The sequence below is a fragment of the Onychostruthus taczanowskii genome, unplaced genomic scaffold (genome assembly GCF_017590055.1).
Source record: "Onychostruthus taczanowskii isolate IOZ18803 unplaced genomic scaffold, ASM1759005v1 scaffold43, whole genome shotgun sequence".
Taxonomy (NCBI): Eukaryota; Metazoa; Chordata; class Aves; order Passeriformes; family Passeridae; genus Onychostruthus; species Onychostruthus taczanowskii.
This window is the reverse complement of record NW_024501792.1, coordinates 573,230-599,330: the sequence shown is the minus strand read 5'-3', so window position 1 is coordinate 599,330 and position 26,101 is coordinate 573,230. Positions and strand designations below refer to the sequence as shown.

The following is a 26,101-nucleotide window of genomic DNA, read 5'->3' as shown; positions in this document are numbered from 1 at the left end:
AGATTTCATCTTGTTTCAGCAGACAGGAGAGCTTTAACCTTTCTGGTTGTGCTTGTTGGAGATGAGAGGAAAGTGAGTGTTTGGAGCCTACACCTTATCAGGCACTAAATGGCACAGGCATAGCAGCTGTGCCAAAACGCGAGGCTGGCTCTGGGGCAAAAATGAGACTTTTGGGTAAACTCAGGTGTCCCAGGGTGGAAACACCCCTGCCCCATATTGGGATGAGTCAGAGCAGTGTCTCTCACCCCATTTTGGTGTGAGCAGAGCTGGAGCCAGCCCAGTCCTCTTTAGGGCTGGGACAGCAACACATCAGCCATCAGTGCCATGGAAATGTTCTTTTTTTTTGGGAGGTCTTGAATAAATCCATGCAAGAGACTTTGCTCAGGGAGAACTTTTATACTTTTAGTATCTGTTGTTCCTTAGGGTTTGGTATATTTTTTTTTTTTAACAAAGGTTTTAGTTGAGCAAAGAATCCCATCTGTATGGCTTTTTTATTAAAAGATAAAAAGCTGGAGTTCACAGGAGTTAGCATTAAGTCACAGTCCGCAGCAATCTGAGGTACTCGCTGGCTGGGGACTCTCTCTGTTTATTTCAAATACCCCTTTATCATCCTGTTGAAAGAGCCCTGTGCTCTGTAAAGCTCAGCCAATTGAAAAAAGAATCAGATAATGAAGACTGATGCTGCACTGATGACAGCCCCTCAGATCTTCAATAGGATTGCTCCAAAATCAAAAGGCTTTTGCGTTTTATTGTCACACTCGTGGCTCAAAAATAATTAAATGGAATCCTTTAGCTCTAGAAACAAAAATGAAAATTTTAAAACAGCCCCCCACATCTGCAGGAAAGGGGCTAATGGGAATATCCAGTGGGTATTGGGCTGGATTCCGTGCGAATTTGCAGATTGTGCAGATTCTGTGTGAAAGTCTGATGATTGCAGCAGGCGCCCAGCACATGTGTGGTGACACCACTGCTCTGGGTGACAGCGCTGGGCACCAGCCCCAGAGCTCCCAGCCCTGATGGAGCTGGAGAACTCCACCTTCCCTCTGTCCTTGGCTCGGCTCTGAGCTTCAGTTTTACCTCTGGAAACTTTGAACAAATTCGTTGCTCATTGCAGTGGAAGGCAGATAAATAAAATAAAATATATTGAGAGCGATTTGTGCTGTAACTAAACCCTGAATTTATAGAGAGAGAGCATGGCCAATGACAACTTTGTCACAGCACATGAAAGCCTGGACATTAGGCTTTGCACTTTTACCTGATCTTTAAAGAGGCATCTCCAGGCTGGGCCCAGGTGTGAGGAGCAGCTCTGTGGTCCCACTGGGGGGTCCCACCAGAGAAGGGGACAAGGCACACCCGGCCGAGATGGATTTTAGGCAAGGCATTAAATCCGAAATGCTACAACTCGATTATTTCTTCTGCAGACTCCTTTTGACAAAACTGCTCCATTTTCAGAGTTACACAGGATTTAGCCCCGCGCCGCTTTCATGTGAATTGTGTGGCTAAAGTTCCATGCAGCTCTTTGAAAATTTCAGAGCCGGTGCTTTCCCCAAGATCGACAACTGTTTTATTTCTCTTGACAGAAAATGGTGAGAGAGCAAACACTGCCGGCCGTGGGGGAAGCGGTTTGGTCGCTGGCTCTGCAGCACCTTCAATGTGGGGCTCAAAGAGCCACGCAGGAATGGCAGCTCCTGCTGTACCTGGACGAGTTCTGTGGGATCGCCCTTTCCCAGGGAGGAAAACTTGGGTGGCTTCGGGTTCTTCCTCCCTTCTTACGCGTAGGGAGCAGCACTTTGGCTCCTTTTGTCCATCTGTGAAACCAAGGAAAGGGAACTCATTGACCATTGGTTTTGTAATACCATCCGAAAATGGCTTCTACCACAAATTCTTCTGCAGTGGATGTAATTAGTGTCAGTTATTTGTAATTAGCCACCCCTTGGGTGACGCTGTGTCCCCTAAGACCAGTGGCAGGACTGGCACCAGTTTGCACCAGGATTGCTCCAATCCCTGGCCCAGTGTGTTGACAGCAGCTGCTGCTCATCCATGGATCTGAGGCTTCATCCTGCTTCCAAATGCCACTCCAGGCATGTCCAAGCCACTGTCCTGTGCTGCGTCACAGGGGGACAGAGCACAAATCGCCTTGATCCTTCTCCTGCCTTTCTCTCTGTGTCTGAAACTGTGGGGCTTGGCTCTGTCCCTGGAATTATACCACAGATTGGAATTCTCATTTTTAAGTTCATTTCTGCTCTGATTTAAAGGCTGAATTAACAAACAATGGCTTATTTGGTTTAAAATGCAAAAACACCATCTGGTCTTTGAGATGTGCTAAACCGCAGCGGGGGGAGGCAGAGTGACACATGGGAAGGGTCTCCAAGTGGCACGGGTGAGGCTCCCAGGAGGAATTCCTGCCGCTCTTGACCCATGTCAAGGCAAGGAAAGCTGATCTTTGGAGTGGGCATTGCTACAGCTGCAGCTGGTGGCCTGGGGACAGCTCGATTTCAGGGGATGCTGCACTTCAGCCCTCACTGCTGGCAGCTCAGAGCAGCGTCCTGGGAGCTCTCCTCTGTCCCTGGCTCCTCTCCTCACCCTGGTGCAAAATTCTGCAGAGGCATCCATAGGCATTGCTGGCCCTTGGGTTTTCCCTGGGCCACAGCCTTAAGCCTTGCTCCAGAGCTGGCACGGGGCTTTCCAGCATCCCTGGCACGAGTGACTCTCAGGAGTGAGTGCCCACTCGGCCAGCAGGACTCAGGGAGTGACCTCATCCCGTAACACCCTCGATTACACCCCCAGTGCTCGTGGGTCAGGTCAGTCTCTGTGCTCCTTCATGCCCCAGCCCCTGTGCCCGTGCTCCCAGAGCCACTCCCGGCTCCGTGCTGTCCCTGGCTGCTGGTGATTTGATTTAACGCAGCTTTCAATCACTGCCAGCGGGCCTCGCGCTGCAGCAGCATCACTGCTAAACACTCTGTGACAAATAATCTGAGGCTAAGCTTCCAGGACAGAGGAAATCGCTTTCCTCTTGAAATTAAAGTTGATGCATAATGGAAGGCACGGAGACGTCTCCAGCAGGAGCATCGAACCCGTCCCGAGTCCCTCCCCGTCTGCCCAACGAGAGGCGGGAGGTTAGGGAAGTCATTTCCTAGAGTTCAGGATTTGCAATTTGCATTCTATAATCTCCCGGCCATTTACCAGCAGATAATTTGTCACGGTTTGCTTTAGCTGTTGTGATATTGATATTTATTATGCAAATTGTATTTCTTACTACTTATTGTCCTCACCCTCAGAATGCTTGAATTATTATAAACCTGTTTAGTTAATGCGGGTTGTGTCTCAATTGATGCCTGAGCGCAGCGGGTCGCAGCGTGTGATATCGTGCAGGGGGGCTGCTCTGGTATTTAGGGACAGGCACACGGGATGCCTGGACATGGGATGGCACAGCAGCCAGTGAAGCTGCTCTGCTGGGTTTGGTGGGGCTGGAGTCCTCCTGGAGAGGAGGGAATTTGGGGTCCCAGCACAAGACAAGTGCTTTTGTACTAACTGGCGTGAAGCTGTTATGGAATTGTGATGGTTATGGTGGCCCAAAACCCTGCTCGTTGAGCAGGAAACAGATGTTTGGCATGGCTGTGGAGCAGAAAGTCTTGTCATCATGGGAGACAGAGCGGCATGGGGAGGTGGGGACACAGGGAGGAGTGATACCCCAAACCAAGCCCCCGGCAGCAGCATTTTGGGTTTTCTTGGGTGTGAAACCAGCTTGGTTTCACATTCCAAAGGGTGAAAGCTCTCTCCAGCCCCACAGTGTGACTCAGTGCTTGCCCTGGGCGGTTTTAACCTCAAGCTTGGCAGAATCTGGGATGATGAAGCTGAACTGACAAATCACCTGCCTCAGGTTAACTTGGAATAACCTAATTAATAAGGTTGGGAATATTCGACATCCTCTGCGTTTGCTCCATTAACGCTTGCACGGACCCATTGCCAGCGATTCCATGGTTCCATTCCTGGTGCCGTGGGTGGGGGGAAGGCTTGGACCTTTCCCGGGCGGGATGAATCCCCCGGTGACCCGGCCGCTCCGTTTGCCGTGCGTTACGGTACGGCTGAGCACTCAAGGGAACGGCAGGGGGCAGTTCCGGGGCTTTACTTGTGAATTCGCTCGGTTTAAATCCATCGCGTGGGTGACAAATCCGCAGAAGAGGTGGATTGGTTGCCGGGCTGCGGTTACCGAGCCCCGATCGCCGCCGCCGGGGGGCTCGTGGGCTCCGGCCTCTCCGCTCCCCCGGAGCCGCCGAGGCTCAACACCGCCTCCAGCGGCGCGGGGCCCGCTCCGGCGGGCAGCGGGGGGCGCTGGGCCGGGGGACACGACCCCCGGGAGCGTGCACGGGGGCGGAGAGGGGGCACAGACACCGGGGGATCTGCACGCTGCTGAACGCGGGGGTGCTCAGGGGGACACTGCCGGGACGGACAGCGCCGGCGGGGGCGCACCGCACGCCGGGGTGGTACCGCGGGAGGAGGGCGCTTTGTGGCGTGGGAGGGGGACACACGACCCTGCGAAGGGGGAAGGCAGGGAGCGGGGTGACAGCCGCAGGTGGGGCGCGGCGGTGCGGCCCCGGGCGCGGCCCCGCCATGGCCGGCGGCGGCGCCCCGGGGCTCCTCCCGCTCCTCCTGCTGCTCCTGTCCGCCGCCGCCATCATCCCCCGAGGTAGGAAGGACGCGGCCCCCGCGCACGGACGGGTGCTGGTACCGGGGCGGGCGGCGCGGGGAGGGGTGTTCGCGCTCGGGGATCGCGGCGGCGCTCGGGTAGCCCCGGTTGCGGCGGGTCCGGGGGGGCCCCGCCCGCCCTCCTTCGCCTCGGGCCGTGCCCGGAGCTCTCGGTGGTCCCGGGGAAGCGCCCCCGGCGGCGGGAGCGGCGGGCGGGCTCACCCGCGCGTGGCGGCGCGGCGCGGGCAGCCGCTGCCGTTTCCATGGAAGCGGCTTCTCCCGCTGCCCGGGGGGTCATCAGCGGCCCCGCAATTAAAAACTAATTGCTTTGCGCGCCCCCTCCATCTCCCCCCTCTCCGCACCCCCCCGTGTTTGCGGCGGCGCGGGGATGCTGCACCCCTGCGGGAGCAGGGAACCTGTTGGAATCTGAGTGGAACTTGCGCGACGCTTCGCTCTCCCTCTCCCTCTCTCTCTCCCTCTTCTTCCCTTCCGCCCCTCTCTCTCCTTCCTCTCCCCTCTCCCCCGGTGCCCCCTGCCGCAGCCGCGCCCCCCGCCCAGCCGGGCGCGCTCGGGGCGCTCGCCCGGCTCGGGCGCTGCGGCTGGAACGGGCGCTGGCTGCTTCAGTGTGGCTAACGAGGCCCCCCGAGCGGGGCCGGTTGGGTTCTCTCCGCGGCACCCTCGGGCTGCGGTGTGCCCGGTGCGTTGGGCGAGCCCCCCACCCCGCCCGGCATCGCTCCCCGCCGGGCCGGGAGCCGCGGCAGCGACCTGCGCTCGTGTCCGGTGGCTTCGGTTCGAACATCCCCCGTTAACGCCGTTCACGTTTCCAGTATGTCCGTGGGGCGGCGCGGGGCCGCACGGCCGTAGGAGCGGGTGCTGTGTGCGGGATGTTTGGGAAGAACAAGAGGCCATTGAACGATCTGTTGAATCCCGCTCGTAGGAAAGGGGGGACGAAGGGGCCGCCAGCCCGGCGAACAAAGAGCTTTATTCACAGCCTGTGTACATGTCCATGCCTTCCCCGCTCTTCCCGGGCGGCCTTTTTGGTGGGATGGTGGTGGGGGGAGATCGCCGGGGTCGTTTTCAGCTTGTTCCCCCTGCGAACGGGGCCGGGGCTGGTGCCCTCCCGGCTGCGCTCGGTTGCGCTGGGCAGCCCCGAAGGGCGACTCTGCCCCGATGCCGGCGCTGCGCAGCCCCGAGCCCATTGCGGGGAGCCGGGGCGAAGGAAAGGAGCCGCCGCGGCGGCTCTTTGCGCTGCGAGCCGGGGAAAGGCTCCGCTCCGGCTCCCCCGCGCCCGGGGTTCCTGCGGTCGCCGTGCTGTAGCTTCTCAGATGTCTCGTCACAAGGTGCTGTTTGTGTGTTCGCTGCTTTTCGCTGCCTGGCGAGTCTCCCGCCGGTGTGACCTGGGAACTCTGGTCCTGGGAGAGACGCTCAGATTGGGAATACGAGCCCGGCTCCTGGACGGCCGCGTTCATCCTTTGTTTTGCTCTCTTGCTCACCTCAAATTCTCTAAGAGCAGTTTTTAACTGGAGGCCAGAGTGATCCCCCGGCAGGCTCAGCCTGTTCTCCGCTGCCCAGCCAACGGGTGGAACTGTGATTTGGGATCGCAGAGCTGCTGAAGGCAAACAAAAGCAGGGCTGGATGCTGGCTCACACTGGCTGTGCCTGACCCGAGCACCGGGGTGAGAAGCACCGCGCGGCGTGAGCTGAGGTTGTGGTAAGACAGATATTTTGTGGTTGCGGCGCTGTGTTGTGAATCGCAGCATAAAATCCCAGACTGCGTTTAGGTGAAATTTCCCTACAGCTGAGGAGCTTTTTTTCCTTTTTCCCCCCCATTCTCCCCCTTTTCCAAGCTAACAGTGTTATTTCGCTTCAGTGTTCAGCGAAGAGAGAATTAGTGTGAGGTGGCAGCGTCAGCGCTGAGCGCAGAGTGCCGTCGTTGTGTCTCCTGCACGGTTGCCACCCGAGGCACAGCGGTGCCAGCGCTGTGTCACCGCCGTGGTGGCACCCCGTGATGCGGAGTGCGGCCGAGGGTTCTGCTGCCTCCTTCCACCGAGGCGACCGGAGCAGCAGTAGGCAGCAGCGGGACTCGGTTCGGGATGAGCCTGTGCGATCGCGTGGATCCGTGTGTGTCTGTGCTTCCTCTCCAGCCGCTCTCGACGCTTTGCGGTTCGTGGAGCTCCTGATGCCCCTGTGCAGCAGGGCGAGGGCTGAGGAGCGCTCTCGGCTCACTCTGAGGCGCTTGGGCAGCGCTGGGCTGGAACTCGGAGTCTGTCTGCGCTGGCGCTCGGCGCTTCAGGGAGAACAACTTTCCAGCAGAAGCCTCAGGAGGTGTTTGGAGACGGCGTCGGCGTGGAGCCGCGACCTGGCCGTGGCACGGAGCTGCGAGGGGCTGGCCAGGGCTGGTTGTGGCTGCAGCCTCCGTGTCTGCCGACACCAAACCGGCCCGGGGGAAGCCCCCCACGAAGGCAGCGAGCGCTCCCAGCGCGGCTGCGCTGAGCCAGGCTCCTTTGTAAACACAGAGTGAGTTTCCAAGGAGCCTTTGTATGCAAGCGAGGCGAGTCTGCTCGTCCCTGGCCTTCAGCAACGCGCGCTGCGTTCTGCATGCGACGCAAACGCCGGCGGGGAAGGGGCTGGGGAATAAAGTGATCCATCTGGGTTGCAGCTTGGGCTCATTTGTCTTGCGTGTAGGCAGTTGAGCCCAGGTTTATAAGCACGACAATCTGGTTTGAAACCACTGCCAAGGAGGCTCCCGAGGACGGGAAGGCGAGGAGATGGCTCTGCTCCGTGCGTGCTCTGCTCTGAGGAGGGGCGGCTGTCAGCACCTTCTGCAGGATGGACATCCCCGGGGTGGACGCTGTTGGATGCACACCGCCGGGACGGGCGCTGCCGGTGTCCCCTTGGCACGGGTGGCCGCTGTTGGTGCGCAGAGGTGGCCGTGGTGGCGGGAGGCCGGAGAAGAGCCGCGCTCCCCGGGGACCCCCGGCCGTAGCAGCGGCCGTTCTGCTGATGCTGCGCTGCCGTCGCCTTTGTTCGCCTTGCGCTGCCTTTCCTGGTGTGTAAATAAAGAAGGCTTTGTAATCAAACAGCGCTGGCTCCGTCAGCCGGGCGCTTGGCGAGCCTTCCCCCGGCCCTGCCAGCACCGGTGGGGCCGTGCCTGTGCCATCCATCGGTGAGCTCTGCCCTATTGCCGGGTGGAAAATGGGTCAGCTCCTTAACCCTGCGTCTGCCTGAGGCCACCCGGAGTAAAACCCGTGTTCCAGCCTGGATACACCCTCCGTTTGAATGGACCATCCAAGCGCTCCTCAGAACACATTTGCTCATAGAAAGCAAAGCCACCTTCCTGCGTGTAGGCAGAGTTTTTTGGATGTTTCTCTTGAATGGCTGTTTTTCTAGGGATTATTGTCAGACTTTGTATAGGGGTTTTGACAACCTGTTCCTCTTCTGGGTGTTGGTGGCACTTGGTGGTACTTGTGTCAGGAAAGCAGGGGCTCCCTCCTGAATCCAAACATTTTGGTTCCTGTCTGCGGCTCCAGATCTGAGCAGGCTCCAGGAGAGGAGCGTGAGGCTGCGTCCTTCCCTGGAGCTGAGCCAGGAAGTGAATACTTAACACAGTGGTTTGAGAGCACAAGCAAAGCTGGACACACAGCCAGTGTCTACTGAGAAACTGGATGCTACATGTTAAAAAAAATAAGTTGTGCTTGTTCCTCCGGGGGACATTGTGAGGTGCAAACCCACCGGCGCTAAATAAAGGGACGCTGTGGAAACCTGCCACGAAGGAGAGACCCTAGGTGGAATGTTGTAATTAGGAGTGGTATGTACTTGTTTAAGTTCCATAAATCAGTCTCTTTCCCGGGACGTAATTGCACGCTGCCGAGAGCAGCTGCTGCTGCGGTTCCTGGGGAGCTCCACCACAAAAGCTTTGAAGGTCGCCCAGCGTGGGCTCAGGCGCTTCAGGGCAGCGTGCTGGGGAAGAGGCTGGGTTGGGATGTGTGGCAGGCGAGATGGAAGGGAAGTGCCACGAGGCTTGGTTCGCTCTCGGCTCTGTGGATTGGACGCCGTGAGCTGTCGGCCTGCCCTGCCCCGCCGCGATGAGCCGGCGTTTGTGGTTCAGCCGCCGGCTGCATTTAGTTATTCCAGTTTTTAATTTGCGAGGGCAGGGTGAGCCCCAGCTGCGATACTGTGGCTGCAGGCGACTCCTCTGATGGCCCTGCCCATGTGTGACCACCACCCGCCTGCTGTCAGCCTTTTTTGCTGTGGAAACAGTTTTTCTTCTTCCCGGTGTCCTCGTTACCTGTTGAACCTCTCGGTTTTCCTGCTGTGTTGCACATCGGGCTCTCACAATTTTGCAGGGCGTTGGGTTGGGCGTTGGGGAGCCCTGCAAGCCACTGTACGCTGCTGGATGAGGCTCTGAAAACCCGAGTTTCGTGTCAGTCTTTTCCACCCATCCCAAATTCCAGCAAGGAATGCAGATCCCCAAGGAGATTTGGTTCTCGGGGTTTCTCGGAGCCGTTGCTGAGCCCTCACCCGCAGTATGTGGCTGGTGGCTGCTTGCATTTCAAACACTTGGCTGGGTTATGCCAGGGACATTTGCTGCCCTCCGCTCCTGGTTATTTTAGACCAACAATGTCCCTCTGTAGGGTTGGGCTGGCTATTTTTATTCTGTGGTGTGGTTTTAATTTACTGTGTTCTTCTGTGGTTTAAAAACTTGAGCATTACAAAGACTCTGCCCTTACCAAATTCTCAAGGTGAATCAGTGGAATATTTGATACCCCATTAAGTTCCAGTCTGAAGGATCAAAGAGATACTTAGGCGCATCTCTTTGCTCAGAGATATAAAACTTTTGTGGGCTGTAGCTTAACTGGAAAATGTCTTTAGTTTTGCTTTTTTAGTTTGTTTTTTTTTTTGTCCCTGGAAGTGCTGACAGCTCCTTGATGTTGGTTTGCTGACAGTCTCACACACAGGTGCTGCCTGCTGGCAGGTCTGTGGTGGGTTTGCTTTGGTCCTGCCCAAATGACACAGCCCTATGTCCCCCCATCCCTCTTAGTGGCAGTTCCAGTCAGATGCCAGCATTGGAGGGGGAATAGTCTCTTTACAGTAAATGACTGCCAATAGGTTTTAAAGCCCAGGTGTGCATTTGGCAGTGGAAAAAAAGTTGTGTTGGAAACTTTCCTCCTCTGCCAATCCCAGCTGTGAAGTTTTCTCTCAGTACTTACACTCCTGGCTTGAGCCTTCCCTAGGAAATGTCGCATTTTCTGGATCCCTTGGCTGAGCAGTGGCAGCCCTGAGGGATGGAGATGTCTACCTGCAGATCAGGGAGATGCCAATGAGCCATCAGAGCCAAGGCTGCCTACAGGGTCATGTCACCTTTTAAAGTTGTGCTCAGACTGGAGGAGTTGGGTGTATAAACCCCTGGGTTCAGGTTACGTCTGGAATAAACTGCTCTGATCTCGTGGTGTCCTCTTTTAGCAGTTAGTGAGCCTGTATCTGATTTATGATCTCCTCCAAGGTCTGCTTCCAGACTGGAAATGTCACTGCATTCCCCACGCTGTCAGCAGGGCTCTCGAGCCGGTGGCTGTGACTGCACCTCTGCAGTGGGGCTTTCCCTTCACAGAGAAGCACTTGGGTGCTGGTCCCAAATGTGATGACTCTTGGACCTGAGGCACCTCAACGTTTGGTACAGAAATAGAGCAGTAATGCTTTTATAGAGATTAATTTCTCGTGGACAGCATGAGACCATACTGGGGCAAGCTCCAGCAAGGCTGGTCTGGGAGTGCTGGTACTGTGGGTGGGGGCCCAGTGGGGTCCTGGGGCCACTGGCCTGTGTGGCACCTCCTCTGTGAGGTGGGTGCACCCCAGACCCCCGCTCCTGTCAGCTCTTGCAGTGTGTATCCCTCTGCAAAGTGTGACAGGAAGAAAGAAATATGAAGCAGCAAAGTGACATTCCCTCCCTCCCCTTCTCCCCCCGTGCAGCAATAGAAATACGAGTCTGAGTCTGCAGCGTCAAAAGAGAGATCAGAGTAATCGGATCAAGCATGAGGAACTGCTTGTTGCTGCTTCCCTGTTTTTAAATGAGGCTGCCTGGCAGCTTCCCTGGCAGAGCACTTTCAACATTACTCGTGTTCAGCTTTGGAGCTGGGGTTGCAGCAGAGTCGGGCTCTGTGAGAATTGGGCTGGAAAGGGAACTTTCTGCGTAGCCTCTGGGCTAACACGCAGAAAGAAAGGCTCCCTGTGCCCCCGTGGCCCTGGTTTTGTAGCCGAGCAGAGGCACATCTGTCCCTAATTCTGCAGAGAGAGCGCTCTCACTTCCTGCATTTATCACAGTGCTGCTGCTCTGGGATGTGCTCCGTGATGCCAATACATCCCTGACCTTGGAAAAGCACTGTGACTTTCTCCAAAGCTGCTTCTGCCTCGCTGCCCTGGTGTGGCACGGGATAACTCTGGGCAGCAGCTGCCCTCTGTCTGTGGAGAGGTGTTGAAATGGTCCAGCTGGGTCAGACCAGGGGGGAAAGCTGCTGGCTCAGCTGCAAAGGCTTCTCTTCATGCCTCTGTGCTGGCTGGGTGCAAGTGGACATCCATCATCCATCCATCCATCCATCCATCCATCCATCCATCCATCCATCTGCCCACCCACCCCAGTTTTTAATGCTGGCACTGCTCCAGAGCATCTGGACAGTTGCCTGCACTGCTGCAGTGCCTGTGGTCACAGAAACCCTGCATTGCTCCATGGAGTTTGGTTGTGAGGTTGTTCTGCTAATCCTTAATGGTTTCATAGTAATGAGAACCTGAAATATCCACATGTAGAGGGCTATTGCTGTACTGGGTTTGTTTTGCATTTCATTCTAAGCTGTTTTGCTTGGAAACGTGGTTGGACCTCTTTGCCTGTGCTCCCATTGCCTCTTTGATGTCTTCGTTCCCGTTGGCTAACGCAGACATGGTGTTAGAAGCCTGGTGGAACAGAGAAGCTCCCAAGGGTTACTGCTCCTGCTTTTCCCACTCTGTATGGAATTAGGTGCTGTTTTCAGCTGTTTGAGGACAGCCCTTGCCATGCACTCCCAGGCTCTGCTAAGCAGAAAGCCCGCTGTGCTGGTTTGGGTGTCAGCAGCTCTTACAAAGCCTTCGTGCCCAGATCTCTGCCTGCCTTGCTCGGGGAGGGCTGTGGGTGACGGGGTAGCGTGCTCAGAGCCGACATCCCGAGCAGTGCCGTCCCTGTTATCGTTTTTGTGACAGCCTGACTGGGCTCCCTGGCGCTGGGGAAGCTGCCTGACAACCATCAAAGCCCTGAGCGCTTGTCAGCAGCGGCCGGCAGCTTTGTCAGGCGGAGCGCTGGGGGACGCTTGGTTTGTTAGGACTCCTCGGAGCCAGCCAGCTTTTCCAGGCTGGGCTCAGCAGGAACGAACAAAGCCAAACCCTGCTTGCCTTGGGAAGAGTTGTCTTGGTGTTGGCTTGACAACAGTTCCAGGTCTGCGGGCAGATCCGTTCCTTTGCCGCCCTCGTTTGCTGCGGCGCTGTGCAGCCTGGAGAAGCAGCGTGCGGTTCCCCGGGTCTGCAGGAGGATTCCTGTCCTGGAGGGTGGGAGGCAGAGCAGGTCCCTGTCTGGAGCAGAGCAGTCAGGCACTGTGACACCCCTGTCCTGTGTAGGTGCTTGTGGTGACTCGTGCTGGGATGAGGCAGAACCTGTGTAACCTGCTCCTGCTTCTTGGCCATGGTCGCTGTTGGAGGGTGGATGCAGGGAAGGTTTCTCTTGGTGCATAAAACACGAGTGTGATTTCTCCTTTGGCACTTTTCTGCTCTTCATTTACCGTGATTTTACGGACTGCTTGGAATGAAGACTCGCGTCGTTCAGAGCCTGTGTGTGGGGTCACAACACACAGTGGCTTTTCTTGCCCTGTCACAGTTAAAGCCAGTCTTCCTCAGCTCCTGGTCTGTGGGTGGCTCCAGAGGAGACGTTACTCATCCCTGAGTAGGCAGAACCACCGAAAGCGAAGCCCACGCTGAGGTTGCTGAGCTCTGTCCACACAAACAGCTTTTCCTTCGATTTAAAGGTCTTACAGCCTTAATCGTTCCCTAGAATCTTTAACAGAAGGCACAGGTTTAATCAACTCCCTGAATCCATAACTGCCAGGTATTGCTTCCTCAGCACGAGGAGCAGAGCCGTGCCTCTCCCTGGGAAGGGTGAAGATTAAAGCAGGATAGACGGGAGATTAACAGTGTTCCCTTCAGACGTCGCCAGGGAAAGGGGGAGACGCTCCCAGCCCAGGAATAAAGGAAACACTTGGAGGCAAATCACTTACTGCTCTGTAGGAATCCGTGGAGCCTTGTAAACAGAGGCTTTATAGCAAACCCAGTGCTGTGGCTCTTAAATCACTCTGGGAGAATTTTGGATGCACAGTTAAAGGACGACTCGCTCCTCCAGGCTCTCATCAGCAAATTGGATCCAAAATTTTCATGTTAATGTTAGGATGTGTGTGCAATGCAGCTCAGGAAGGTCGGTGCAGCTGTCAGGTTTGGGGTGCTCTGTTTTTTGTTGAGGCTGGGTGGATCTATTGATCTCATTCCTGTTTTGGAAGGGGGAGGTTTAGCAAGAGTCCCATTAAATGGGATTTCAGTGTTTCCTACAGAACGATTCTTTTTAAGTTCCTACAAGAATAAATCTCTTGTGGACAACCTGTTGCATTCACAAGCCACTGCTTCTTCCTCTCCTTCCCCTCATGCACTGCACCCCTCTAAATCTGACTTCTTTGGATAAGGCAGGACAAAGAAATGAAAATTCTCCGTGGGTGATGGGGCCTGTGGGGGTGTAAAAATCCTGTCCGAAGGTAGGGAGTGACTGAAACGATCCTGCAGGACATAAATGAGGATTAATAAGCTATTTTCAGCCTGGTCATTTGCTTCTTCCCAGGGAGAGCCCAGTGGAGTGACCAGTCCAGTGGGTGTCCTGAGGGAGGAGGGGATTTTGTGCTGGAATGAATGGGGATGTTGGTGGGTGTGCATGGACAAGGAGGATATTGGAGGAAAGTGCTGGGATCCTCCCCCTCCTGGATTTCAGTGCCCAAAGAGAAAATCTTGCTGAAAACTGTCCCTGAATCCTCTGGGAAACCTTTGGAAATGCAGCTCCTCGTTGCTTTATGTAAAATGTCTTTGTAGCACTTGAGGATGCTGGCGTCCATTAAAGACACAATCCAAAGCCATGTGAGAGTTTTAATAACTTGGTATTTTTGTTGTGCCAAAAAATCCAATTACATACGGAATCACTTTTCCTTTATAAAGGTCTGGGAAAGTGTTTGCTAAACTGCTGTGGAAGCGGCATTTCAGTGAACCAGCTGAAAAGTCACTTTTGTCAGTTTAATGGCTGTAATAAAATGGTCCATCTTGCGGGGGGGGGGCGAGGGAGGGGGACAGAAAAGCCTCTCTGAAATTGGGATCTTTTAATTTTAAATTGGTTCCTAGGATTTATAAGGATTTCAAAGGCAGATGGAGAGGGAAGAGCTCTGGGTAGGTGTTTGAAGCAGCTTGTCCCTGTTTTTCTGAGAAATATACCGATCCCATAGATGAAGTATTTACGAAATGGACACGAAATACACACATATGTACAGAAAATGCACAGAGCCAAGCACAGGGAGGTGTTGTGGATGGCTGGGGGCTCGTGGCTGTCAGGCAGGGTGGCCCTGGGGGCTCTGCTGTCGTGTCCTCAGTGCTCTCAGTGATCTTGGAGTGCCATGGGTGCTTGTTTCCCACCCAATGTGGTCCTGTTTGTCTGGTCTCCTCTTGGAGTGACTTTTTTCAGCCTTCATTTGTCCAGATGATCAGCATGCAGAGGAGAGCTGCCTGGTATTTACATGATTTAGTTGTAAATATGGTTAAGTGTTGATAGATATTGTTGTCATAAGTGCTTACAGCTCCTGGACTGATTACTGAATTTCTTATGTGGGAATCTGTACAAGCTCGGCGTGCGAGCAGCTTCCCAAGGGAGGAAGGAGCTTGTGGTTTCCGTGTGGAAATCAAAGCCCAGATGTGGCTGGAGTGGGTGAATTTATGGGGGAAGTACTGTTGGGTTTGGTTGGCAACAACTGGGGCTCCGAGGCTGTGATGAAGGGAAAAGAAAAGGCTCTTGTTGCCTGTTTTTGTGGGAACAGATGCTGTTCTGTGGAACAACTATTGGGGGCTGATGTGCACAGGGAACATCTGTAGGGTTAGACACCAGGGCTCCGGCTGAGGGATGCTCGTCGCTGCCACTGGGCTGATGGAACAAATGTGTTATTTGCTGCTAGTTTTATTTTTAATTGACTGATAGGCTCTGCTTGAACCGCCCTTGTTTAACAGTCTTATTTCCAGAATGTTTTACATCCCTGCTCAGAACCCTGAATTTGCAAACGAGTGTTTCTGGGAAGTGTCTCTCTGAACGCAAAAAGCCTGGATTTGGCACAATCCTCTCCGGGGGGGTGAGGATTGTGGAGGGCTCTGCGATCCTGATCGTGGTCCTGAAAACCTGCGGATCTTTTGCGTTTGCCCACAGAAAGGGAGATTTGCGGGGGTGATTTGGAGTTCTGAGGTTGGAACTGTTATTAGGATAAAACACGGGAGGAGAGGCCAGCTGTGTTGTGCGTGGAGGGGATTTGTGGATGTGCTGTTCAGCTCAACGCTGAATTTAGGGCAAAGATAAAAGCCTCTCCCCACCCCGAAGTGCTTCTCTGTGTGATGCCAGCACTTAAATCCTCGCAGCGCTGGCTCGGCTCGGGCTGCGGGAGGAGAACCGGGGAGCTGCATCCCAAATCCTCGGCGCCGGGGCCTCGCAGCGTGCGGAGCGAGAGCAGCACGGCCCTGCCCGCCCTCCCTGCCTGCCTTCCTTGCTTTGGAGCTGCTTTCTCGGAGTGCAGGCAAGTTGGAAGGAGCTCTGTTCCCTCCCAGGCAAAAACCTGTCCCTTTGGAGGGAGCTGGAGCGGCGTGCCTGGATCCGCAGCGAGCTCTGGCAGCCGCTCTGCCTGTCAGCCCCCCGACTCTGGACTGTTTTGCCTTAAGGGGGGAAAATCCCCCAAAACCCTTCACTTGTGGGATCAGGAGGGAAGGGAGAAGAGGAGCCCCAAGTACTTAGTATGGGCAGTGTGAGCTTTGCGGAGTCACACATCCAGATGGATTACATGAGGAACTTGACATCTTGTTTAAAAACAAATCATTCATTATGTAGCAGTGAATAATCAAGCATTACAGTTTCATCTCTGGAGGTTCCTTTTTTGGTTGGAATTTTGATAGTTCAGTAATTAAAAGCTGTAAGCTATTACACTGTCTACATGTTGATCAATTGGTAATTAAAAAGTTGATGATAGATATGGTATTTCATGGGACTGGTTGGTTACGGTCAGATTTCCTTCGTGTGTTTTGAAAATTGTCGTTTAACTTAACACTTAAACGTTTTTCAATATTCATGGGCTGTTTTACTTGATTTTTATAAATGCCTTTTAATGATCACAATTTGCATATGGTAATTTAGAATCAGAGAATCGTTTAGGTTAGAAAAGCCCTGTAAGATCATCGAGTCCAACCATTAACCCTGCACTGCCGAGGCCACCACTAAATCATGTCCCCAAGTGCCACATCCACACGGCTTTTAAATCCCTCCTGGGGTGGTGATCCCCTCTAGGCAGCCTGTGCCAGGGCTGGACAACCCTTTGAGGGAAGGAATTTTGGCAATCTCCAACCTGAACCTCCCCTGGTGCAGGATCTGCTGAGCCCCTCGCGGCTGAGGCGCTTGGAGGTGAGCTTGATAACACAATCAGGGATAAAGCAGTCCAAAATGAAGGAAAACTGGGTTGGTAATGGCCTCCGTGATGGAAGATTCATTGCTTCAGGAGTCTAATCTGAGACCAAAATGAAGCCCAAACCTGACAGTCTTCAGAGCATAATGCAAGATTTACTGCTCTGCCACGCTCAAGAGATTAAAAATAAAAACAGCCATCCTCCAAACCACCCTTCCTGTGCCTGCAAAACTTAGGGAAAACCAAGGGGTTTTGCGTCTTTTGAGCAAAAAACCACAAAATATCCTCAAACAAAATGGTTTTGCCCTGTGTTTGCCGTGGCATGCAGAGTTCTTTTCCTGACACGTGTGGCCCCAAGTGGAGCTGCAGAGGGGGGACGATTTGGGGTGGCTCTGGCAGTGAGGATGTTGTGCTGGGAGGGATCCTCGCCCTGCTGAGGCCGTGCACTGCCCTGGTCTGGATAATCCTGGATGGAAGCTGCTGCCAGGGCATTTGCTGGGTTGGGAATCCTGCTGGAGTGGCCCCTGGCTGGGCTGGTGCTGCTGTGGGGCTGGCACTGTGCCCTACCTGAGCTGCAACCCTGGCACTGCTCACCCAGCTTGCCGTGCACAGGGAGAGCAGTTTGAGGTCCCTGCCAGCCTGATCTAGTGGAAAGCACCTTCCCATTGAGCTTGTCAGTCCTGAAGAAGCCTGGAATGGCAGGGGAGCTCATCCCTAGCTGCACACCTGAGGAGGAACCTGGTTTGGGTCATGCCTCCTTTGTGGTGATGCATCCTTGGCACTGGACTGGTCCAAGGAGCCAAAAAGTGAAAGCTCCAAACACTGGATCCTTCTAAAGGGTGAACCCTCCCCAGCCCTCACCCCTGATGCCTGGGATGTCCTTCTGAACTCCAGTACAGAGTGATCTGCATCCTCCTGTGGTGTCAATGCCTGCAGTGGCTTCACCTGCTCGTTGGGGACAGGGACAGTTTTGGAGGTGACCAGTTCTGCGGGAGATGAAGACAGAAGAGCAATCCATGTGTCCTGGAAAGCCCTTGGTTTAAAAACCACTTTGTCCTGAGACACTTGTTGCTTTGTGACAGCTGGTTCCAGTAATTTGTTTTTATAGGGCAGTTTGTAGTAAATGAATGACACGTCGAATATTTTAGCGAGATTTTAGATTATCTAAAGAATGTTTTCCGGTTTACTAATTGGTAGATAATGCTGAATACATTGATGCTGACATGAGCAAATGGATGGAAAATGATTTTGAAGCGAGCCTCATTAGAAGATGCTCTAATTCAGTCAACAGGAGATGTCAACTCGTGGCCATGTGTGCTCGGACCCAACCGCGCAGCGCTGCCTTCCCAGGTCTGTGCTGATGACGTGGGGCTCTTGGTGAGGCTCCTTACAGCCCATGACAGCCTCTGGAATTGCCCTGATAGAAGGCAGTAAGGGACTAATTAGTGATCTTGAAGAGCTCCTTTTGGCCTCTGTGCCATCCTCAGCCAGGCCAGGGTTGACTTTTGGAATCAGACTTTTTCTGGAAGACACCAAAGAGAAGCAAACCGAGGGTGGCTGGGCGTGACTGAAGGTGTGCTCAGGTGGGCAGGGTGCCCAGGTGAGTTTCTGGAGGCAGGCACTGGGTTCAGAAGGGTTCCCAAAGGCCTGATTCTCGTGGTGATACTCGCAGAATACGCTGCAATGTGCGGGTTGTTCCTTGGTGATCAGATCCTCTGAGTTGCTCCTGACAAGCAGTGACAGTCCAAAAGCGCCTTGCTTTAACCCCAGAGGGAAGGTGGGTTTTGTTGTCTCCTCAGGTAATAAATCCCTGCAGTGTCTGGTGCTCCAGGTCCCATTTATTGTACAGAGCAGGAGATTTTTCACTCCCACAGATTAGGATCTGCCTTTTTTTGGGTCTTCCATCAATAAAATTAACTTTTCCCTTTCTCTGTGCATCTGTGAAGGATGTTGCTTTGCTCTCTTGCAGGCAGTGTCTGAAGTTTTGAATTCATAAAGCTGGGTGTCAAATCTCAAATCTCATGTTTTCATTCCCTGGAGACAAAGGGGGGCAGTTGGTGCCTGTGCAGCTGCAGCCCAGTGTTAACCCTTTGTCCTTCAGGCTTTGTTTTGTGTGAGAAATCGTGGGAAGGTTTTACCAAATGTGATAATTCTATGGGAAAAGTCCTTTATTTCATGTATTTGGGAATGCTCAGAAGTTAAGAGATTTCTGTAAGGTGATTGATTCTCAAAATGCAGCCAAGTACAGTGGGCAGCAAGACTGGGGGAGTCCTAGGAATGTTTGGCAGAATACCCAAACCAGCCAACCCAACCAACCAAAACATATTTCTTACTTGTCTGAGTAGAAATGGAGCAGTTTGGGGTTAACTTTTCTGGGAGTGAGTCCTCAATTTCCCGGGGCTGATCTCTGCAGACACATGGAGGATAAAAGCTGCTTCGGGAGGAAAATGAGGGAGCAGAGTCCTTTACCAAAGCCGCTTTCCAGGCAGAGGATGATCAGGAAAAGCTCTTCCAAAAGGGGGGGAAACCTCAAAAAACCCCAGGTAATCAAGTTTCAGCTTTCACCTGTCACCACAGGCTTGCCAGGGGCATTCAGATGGTAGCTGGAGCCTTGCTGAATTTTCACTAATGTCTAAAATTAATCAAAATGAGTGTTATCCACTTAGTGCATAATCCCTTCTGTAGGCTGTGTGTAGGCATAATCAAGGGATGCCAAATGTATTACATTACCTGGGATATTTGGGGATATTTTTATTCTACTCAAAGTAATCTGCAAGATCTGATATGAAGAGACACAAAAGGTTAGTTGAAAGCAGACAAGAACTGAATCATTGACTTGAGGAGGAACTGCATTGTGCAAGCTGTAATGCTCCTTCTTATTCATTACTGCAATTATAATTATGGAACCCAAAGTATTTAATTGGCCTCCCAGACTCTTCACACTGAATAGATTGCATTGTTACCATTTAAAAAAAATATCCTCTTATGCATTGCAAATACATGTGCGTGTTGCTCTCTGGCTCTCAAGAGGTTTCTTTGTTTATGTGATGAGCGATTAACTGAATTAGGGATCTCTGCTGTGTTGTGTCAAACGAAAATCCAGCGGAAGAAGAATTCTTCCCGGATGTCAGGTGATCTTAGAAGCTCTAAAACCAAAACTTCATGCATTAAAACCACCAAACCCCAGTGTAATCAGGGCTGTTAGGAGCTCTCAGAAATAGAAAATTCTGGAGGGTGGAGTCAGCCCTTGGGGCTGAATCCCCCCCGCTCTGGTCTCATGGCACTGGGACGTGGGGTTGTGCCCGCTGGTCCAAGGTGATCCTGCTCTGCTCCAGCCAGGAAGGGCTGGCTCAGATTGGCTTGTTTTATGTGACTTTGTGTCTTGTGTGTGGAACAAACAGACACGTTTAATTACCAGGCAGTAATTGCGTCCGCGGGGCTCTCGTGAGCCTCCAACTGCAGGCGAAGCCTGTTTGTTCTCCATTAACAGCAGAAAGGTGCGGGAAGGTTTGTTTTTCCGCCCTCGTTCCGCCATCCCTCGTGCCTCTCAGGCAGCATTTATTGTCCTTTCCTGATCTTTTAATGCTCTCACAAATGGAAGGACAGTGAGTTTGGGTATAGCCAGCTCGTCGGTCCCCATCCAAACGGCTCTTTAATGGAGCGTTCCGCCGGAATTGCCGCTTGTCCTCGCTGGCTGATCCTCGCGGAGCGGCCGTGGGGGACGGGGCTGGAATCTCACACACAAAGATGCTGTGTGTAACACTTGGCAGAAGGACCTGAAATTGGATTACAAGCTCCTATTCCAGCAAGTAAACGTCCACGGTGTTTTTTATAGCTTATCTCTATTCATCTCTGTTTGCAGGCTCTGCTTGCCAAGCGTTAATGTAAACACTCTATTTTGAGACGTCGGTCCATTTGCCTTCTGGAAATCCTTCTTTTATAAGGTGGTAGTAAAGTCTGTGCATAAAACCAAAATAGCTCTGTGGTCATAACTGCACTGATGCCGCGTGGCTGGCGTTACCTGGGGTCCTGGGCCTTGCAGATGGGAACAGGAGCAGCCAGGGCAGGGGGATTAGCTCTGTGTGTGTCTATAGGTATATGTGTATGTATACATATATATGATTTTCTCTCTCCCCAGTGAGGCTGGAGATCTCTGATAGTTGAATTTGAAAGAATTAAATTGACTTCCAACTTATTGGACTTACTTCCAATACTCTCCTAGAACAAATTCTGTAGAGTTGGTGCTCGGTGCAGAACGGATGATGGTTTGAACTCTTCAGGGGATTTAGGGAATGGTTTTATTGTATTGTTGGTTTGGCCGAAAAAATCATAATGGAAACATCACCTGAAAGAGATTAAAAAGAGAAAATGAACCAATTTTGTGTGTCCAGCCAAGCAGTTGTGTATTCTGGTGGTGTAATATGTTGCACAATATTTTGGAAGAAACTGTAAATTCTGGGAAACATGGCCTGGAAAATGTGCGAAGAATCCCGGCATTCTGTGAATGTGCAATCTGTGCAGTTCTCCGAGGGAACTGGGTGTCAAGTACTTAAGAATATTTACTGGTTCAGAGCCTTCTCGTGTTTATTTTGGGCTGCTTTGTGATTGGAAAAAAGCGTGAGGATTGAGATATTTCCTTGCCTCCTTTGAGAGGACAGACAGAAGTGAATGAGGAGATGAAGGCGGAACTTCCCAGGGAGAGCTGTTTGTATGGGAATGAAATCAAAATGTGCCTTCATAGCGTCAGGAAACCTGTAAATAAAACCTGTTTTTCTTCCTCTCTGCTTGCTCCAGTTTCCTGAAAACTTGTTTACATATTAAAGGGTGTTAAACTGTCTTCCTTTGTGGCAGGTCTTACTTAGAGCCGGGCTGAAGCAATGGGAATGAAAGGCTCCCATCACTGCTCTGGATAACGGGACCAGCCTTGTGACAGTCTCTGGGAGTTGATTTGGCAGGAAAAATAAAAGATTCTTTTTACTTTCTGGCATTGCCATGAGGTCAGGGAGGGAAAGAAGGTTCAGGAGAGGCTTCCTACATGCATGTGGGGTAGGGGGACAACCACCAAACAGGGCACCTTTCTGCTGCCCTCTGCTTGGCAGTGCTTCCCACGGTGAGAATTTGAGGTTGTTACTGGTGTTGGTTTAACAGTGGTGTTAAACTGGTGGAGAAGCTTGTTCTGGTTTAAAAACTTTGCCCCATTAGCCACAGGAAAAGAGGGCTGAGAGGAAGGACATCCCTGAGAGTGTTCAAGACCCAGACTGGACAGGGCTTGGAGCAGCCTGGTCGGGTGGAAGGGCAGGGAGTTTGGAACAGGATGGTCTTTAAGGTCCTTTTCAACCAAGCCATTCCTGATTCTGTGTCGCAGCAAAACCATGAAATGACATTCAATGTGAGACCCAGTTGTGGTGCCTTCTGAGAAGATTCATGGTCAGGCAGGAGCCTGCGACTGAAAGATGTTCAAGGGATGTTAGGAGGGGAAAGCAAAACAGCTCAATCACTGTTCAATAAACACATTTTTACTGGTCTGTGATACTTTGATGTTACCTTGGACTCACAGCTGAGCTGGATCTGCAGCACCCTTGGCTCTCAGCCACCAGGCACCTTGGGATCAGGTGTGCTCTGCGTGATCCTGTGAGCCATGTGTGCCATCAGCCTCCCTGGTGACAAATGGCAACTGTTGCTTAATTTTTATCCCCAATTATGTAGCTCCAGGACCCATTTTTCAGGTGGAATGTTGGAGCCATTAAGAAGAAATAAGTAAACTCTGCTGTATTCCATCATTTTTGGCAGGTACCCAGTGGTCTGTAGCCTTAATGTATGTGCATTTCTATGCAGGTATTTTTCATAAGGCTTGTGCCTGGGACTGTTTGGAGCTTTGTTTGCTGGCTTCACTCAGGGCAGCAACGAGTGCCGAGTGAATCCAGAGCCTGGGCTTGCTGTAACCCCAAACTGGGTGAGGAGCCCGGGCTGTGCTCACCCCTCTGCTCTGGGGACAGGATTCCTGCGTGGCCACGCAGGATTTCCGAGCTGTTGGCTTCGTTTCCAGGGAGAGGCGAGGCGGTGGCTGGCGGACGATGTGACATTTGCAGAGGTCGTCTGAGGGAAGCTGGGTTACCTTGGGAGAGCTGACAGAGGCTGTGCTCAGCCTCGGCTGCTCTTCAGGAGACAATGGAAGGTTCTGCTGAGGGAGAGGCCCGGTGGCTTTGCTGGGAATCTGTCCCTCTGCTTTAAACGTGTTTCCTGGTGACCTTCCTAAGCAGAGGGAACAGCTTCCCAAGTTTCCCTGGTTCTTTAGCAGATGGATAGGTGAATATTCACATAAAAACACCTGAACCTGAGAGGTGCTGCTGGGATGTGTGTCTTTCTTTGCTGCTTTTGGTGTAACAAAGATGCACAACTTCCTGTAGAAGAAACAGGGGAGATTAGGATGTGTTTTGTTTTCAGAGGAGATTCTGTGACAAATTTGTCAAATTTGACCTCTCAGAAAATGGCAGAAGTTTATCCAAACACTTGCAAGGTTAGCATCAGCTATAAACTCATTTCTAGCACTGGGCAGCAGAGGATCCCAACAGCCTCCCTGGGTCTTTTTTGGGAGCAGAATAAACCTCTGCATTTTAAGGAATGCGTCTGAAAACATCAAATTCTGTTGCAGCACGTTGCACCTGAGTTCATCGTGTCCAGGGAGGATGCAGCTGCCAGCACCAGGCGTGGTGTCAGAAAGCTCGCAATTCCATTTATTACCCCCAGGGAGGAGGGGGGGGATGCAGATGAAAGACCAGGCAAAGGCAGGGTGGTGGGGTTTTATAGGGATCACAGCGGTGGAGTTAGGGTTTGGGTCAAGGGAGGAGTTCTTAGCAGCACAAGGAGGGTGAGATGAAATTCCTACCTCTTAGGTACAGGGCCACTCCACAAAATTCTTCTTGGTATGAGCACCCAAGATCATGGAAGGGTGGCTGAAAGAGATGATCTTTATTTCTGAGATAGGATCAGAACTGTTAGATATTTTCTAATTTAGTTTTGAAAGCCCTCCATTTGCAGGGGATCTGGTGACATTCCTGGCAGCTTTTGCATGTGCTTATCTGTCCTGGCGCTTTTGTGTGTCTAAGTTCTGCAACTGTTATGTTTGAACCTTCTTGCTGGAGAGGTGTGTGCTGTAAAATTGCTCGGTGGGATTTCAGCAGGTGTGTGCAGATTGCTGGGGCCAGGCCAGAGCTCAGCAGCTCTGGGGCAGCTTCCCAGCTCCAGCCTGAGCCCGGAGAGGAACAGAATTCAGCAAACCCGTTCAAGATAATGTGATTTGCTGCAAAAGTCTGTATTTTTAGGATGTTTACTACAGAGGTCTGAAATTACGTGGGCAATTTGTTGCCCTTGACAAGAGAAAATGTATCTCCGGTGAAATTTCATACTAAAAGCAATCTTTTAATGGACCTTTTCCTCCCGAGCTCGGAGCCGTAATGGCAGTGCCCGCGCTGTAAATCACTGCGCCGCTGCCGGAGACAGCCGGGCTGGGGCGGGCGAGCTGCTCCCCCGGGCACAGCTCCGCTCCAAACCCACCCCAGCTCTTCATTTCCTGTGGGCACAGCCCCTGCTGTGTGGAAAGAGCCCTCCTGGCGCCAGGCTGGGGCTCCTGCAGCGCCCCAAGCCTTACGCTCCTGCTCTGGGCCGGCACTGCCAGGCCCGGGGAGGCTGTGAGGATGCTGTGCTGCCCAAACAGGACCCAGAGAGAATCTGTGGATCCTTTACTGCCCAAACAGGACCCAGGGAGGCTGTGAGGATGCTGTGCTGCCCAAACAGGACCCAGAGAGGCTGTGAGGATGCTGTGCTGCCCAAACAGGACCCAGAGAGGCTCTGTGGGTCCTTTACTGCCCAAACAGGACCCAGAGAGAATCTGTGGGTCCTTTACTGCCCAAACAGGACCCAGGGAGGCTGTGAGGATGCTGTGCTGCCCAAACAGGACCCAGAGAGGCTGTGAGGATGCTGTGCTGCCCAAACAGGACCCAGAGAGGCTGTGAGGATGCTGTGCTGCCCAAACAGGACCCAGAGAGAATCTGTGGATCCTTTACTGCCCAAACCAGACCCAGGGTGGTTCTTTGGATCCTTTACTGCCCAAACCAGACCCGGGGAGGCTCTGTGGATCCTTTACTGCCCAATTCTGACCCAGAGAGGTTCTGTGAATCCTTTACTGCCCAAACAAGATCCAGAGAGGCTCTGTGGATCCTTTACTGCCCAAACAGGACCCAGAGAGGTTCTTTGGATCCTTTACTGCCCAAACAGGACCCAGAGAGAATCTGTGGATCCTTTACTGCCCAATTCTGACCCAGAGAGGTTCTGTGAATCCTTTACTGCCCAAACAAGACCCAGAGAGGCTCTGTGGATCCTTTACTGCCCAAACCAGATCCAGAGAGGCTCTGTGGATCCTTTACTGCCCAAACCAGACCCAGAGAGGCTCTGTGGATCCTTTACTGCCCAAACCAGACCCGGGGAGGCTCTGTGGATCCTTTACTGCCCAAACCAGACCCAGGGAGGCTGTAAGGATGCTGTGCTGCCCAAACCAGACCCAGAGAGGCTCTGTGGATCCTTTACTGCCCAAACCAGACCCAGAGAGGCTCTGTGGATCCTTTACTGCCCAAACAGGACCCAGAGAGGTTCTTTGGATCCTTTACTGTCCAAACCAGACCCAGAGAGGTTCTGTGAATCCTTTACTGCCCAAACCAGACCCAGAGAGGCTCTGTGGGTCCTCTGCTGCCCAAACCAGACCCAGGGAGGCTGTAAGGATGCTGTGCTGCCCAAACCAGACCCAGGAAGGCTCTGTGGATCCCTGCTGCCCCAATAACAAGGTGTGCCGTGGCCTGGGGGATGTGAGCTGTGCAGTGCAGCATCCCCAGCACCCCTGGCCTGTGCCTGCCCCATGCAGCCCCTCGTGTCCTGCTGGAGGCTCCCAGTGGATCCACAGCCTCTCTGTCTCAGAGCACAGAAATGTGCTTTCACATCCCGGGGACTTGCTGGGACGGCTCCTGTGCTCAGACACATTTGCTTGGCAATCCAAGGAATTAATGCTGGGTTTTGTTGACCCACCTGTTCGGGGGGAGGTTTTTAATTACCTTTTTGGTGGCTGGCCAGCGGGATAATGCCTGTACATGTTCCTTCTCCTCTGTTTGGTTCCCCCAGCTTGAACACAAAGCGAGCATTAAATTGCCTTTTCAGAAGTGTGGCAGCCTTTGGAAGGGGCGCCTGCTTTCCCCTATCCGAGTTGTATCTCGCACCCTGGGCTGTCAGGAAGTTGAATTTCAAGGGAAAAAGCTCAGCAAAGGCCTCAGGAGCAGCTGGCAGCCGGGATGCTGCGGCACTGCTCAGCCAGCTCCCTGCTGGAGGGAGGAAGGGAGGAAGGAAGGAGCACTGGTGCCTGCTGGCGTGTTTGGACACGGTCTCCTGAGTGGGAACTGGGAGGTGTGCAGTCTGAGGTGTGTTTATTCCATAGGTGGGGGTCAGCAGCAGAGCCCTGCTGGGGCGGGTGAGCCGTGCCTGCCCAAGGCTCTGCAGGTTCCAGTGACAGCAGCAGGGATTGTGTGCCCCGACAGGGCAGCTCCAGGAGCTGAGCTCTGCTGGTACACTTTTCCATGCCCTTACCCCAGGTGCCCTTTTGTTTCCTCCTCAGTTGACTTTTTAATG

The 26,101-nt window shown here is 53.0% G+C and overlaps 1 protein-coding gene across 4 annotated transcripts in view; it reads left to right on the top strand.

Moving 5' to 3' along the window:
- Positions 1 to 4,606: 4,606 nt before the first annotated feature.
- Positions 4,607 to 26,101, top strand: part of CADM1 (cell adhesion molecule 1) — a 133,593-nt gene continuing 112,098 nt past the window's right edge. For all 4 annotated transcript variants that reach the window (XM_041413721.1, XM_041413720.1, XM_041413719.1 and 1 more), the window contains exon 1: positions 4,607 to 4,687. In XM_041413721.1, the coding sequence (XP_041269655.1) occupies positions 4,612 to 4,687 (76 nt within the window). In that variant the 5' untranslated portion in view covers positions 4,607 to 4,611. The remainder of the gene's footprint in view (positions 4,688 to 26,101) is intronic.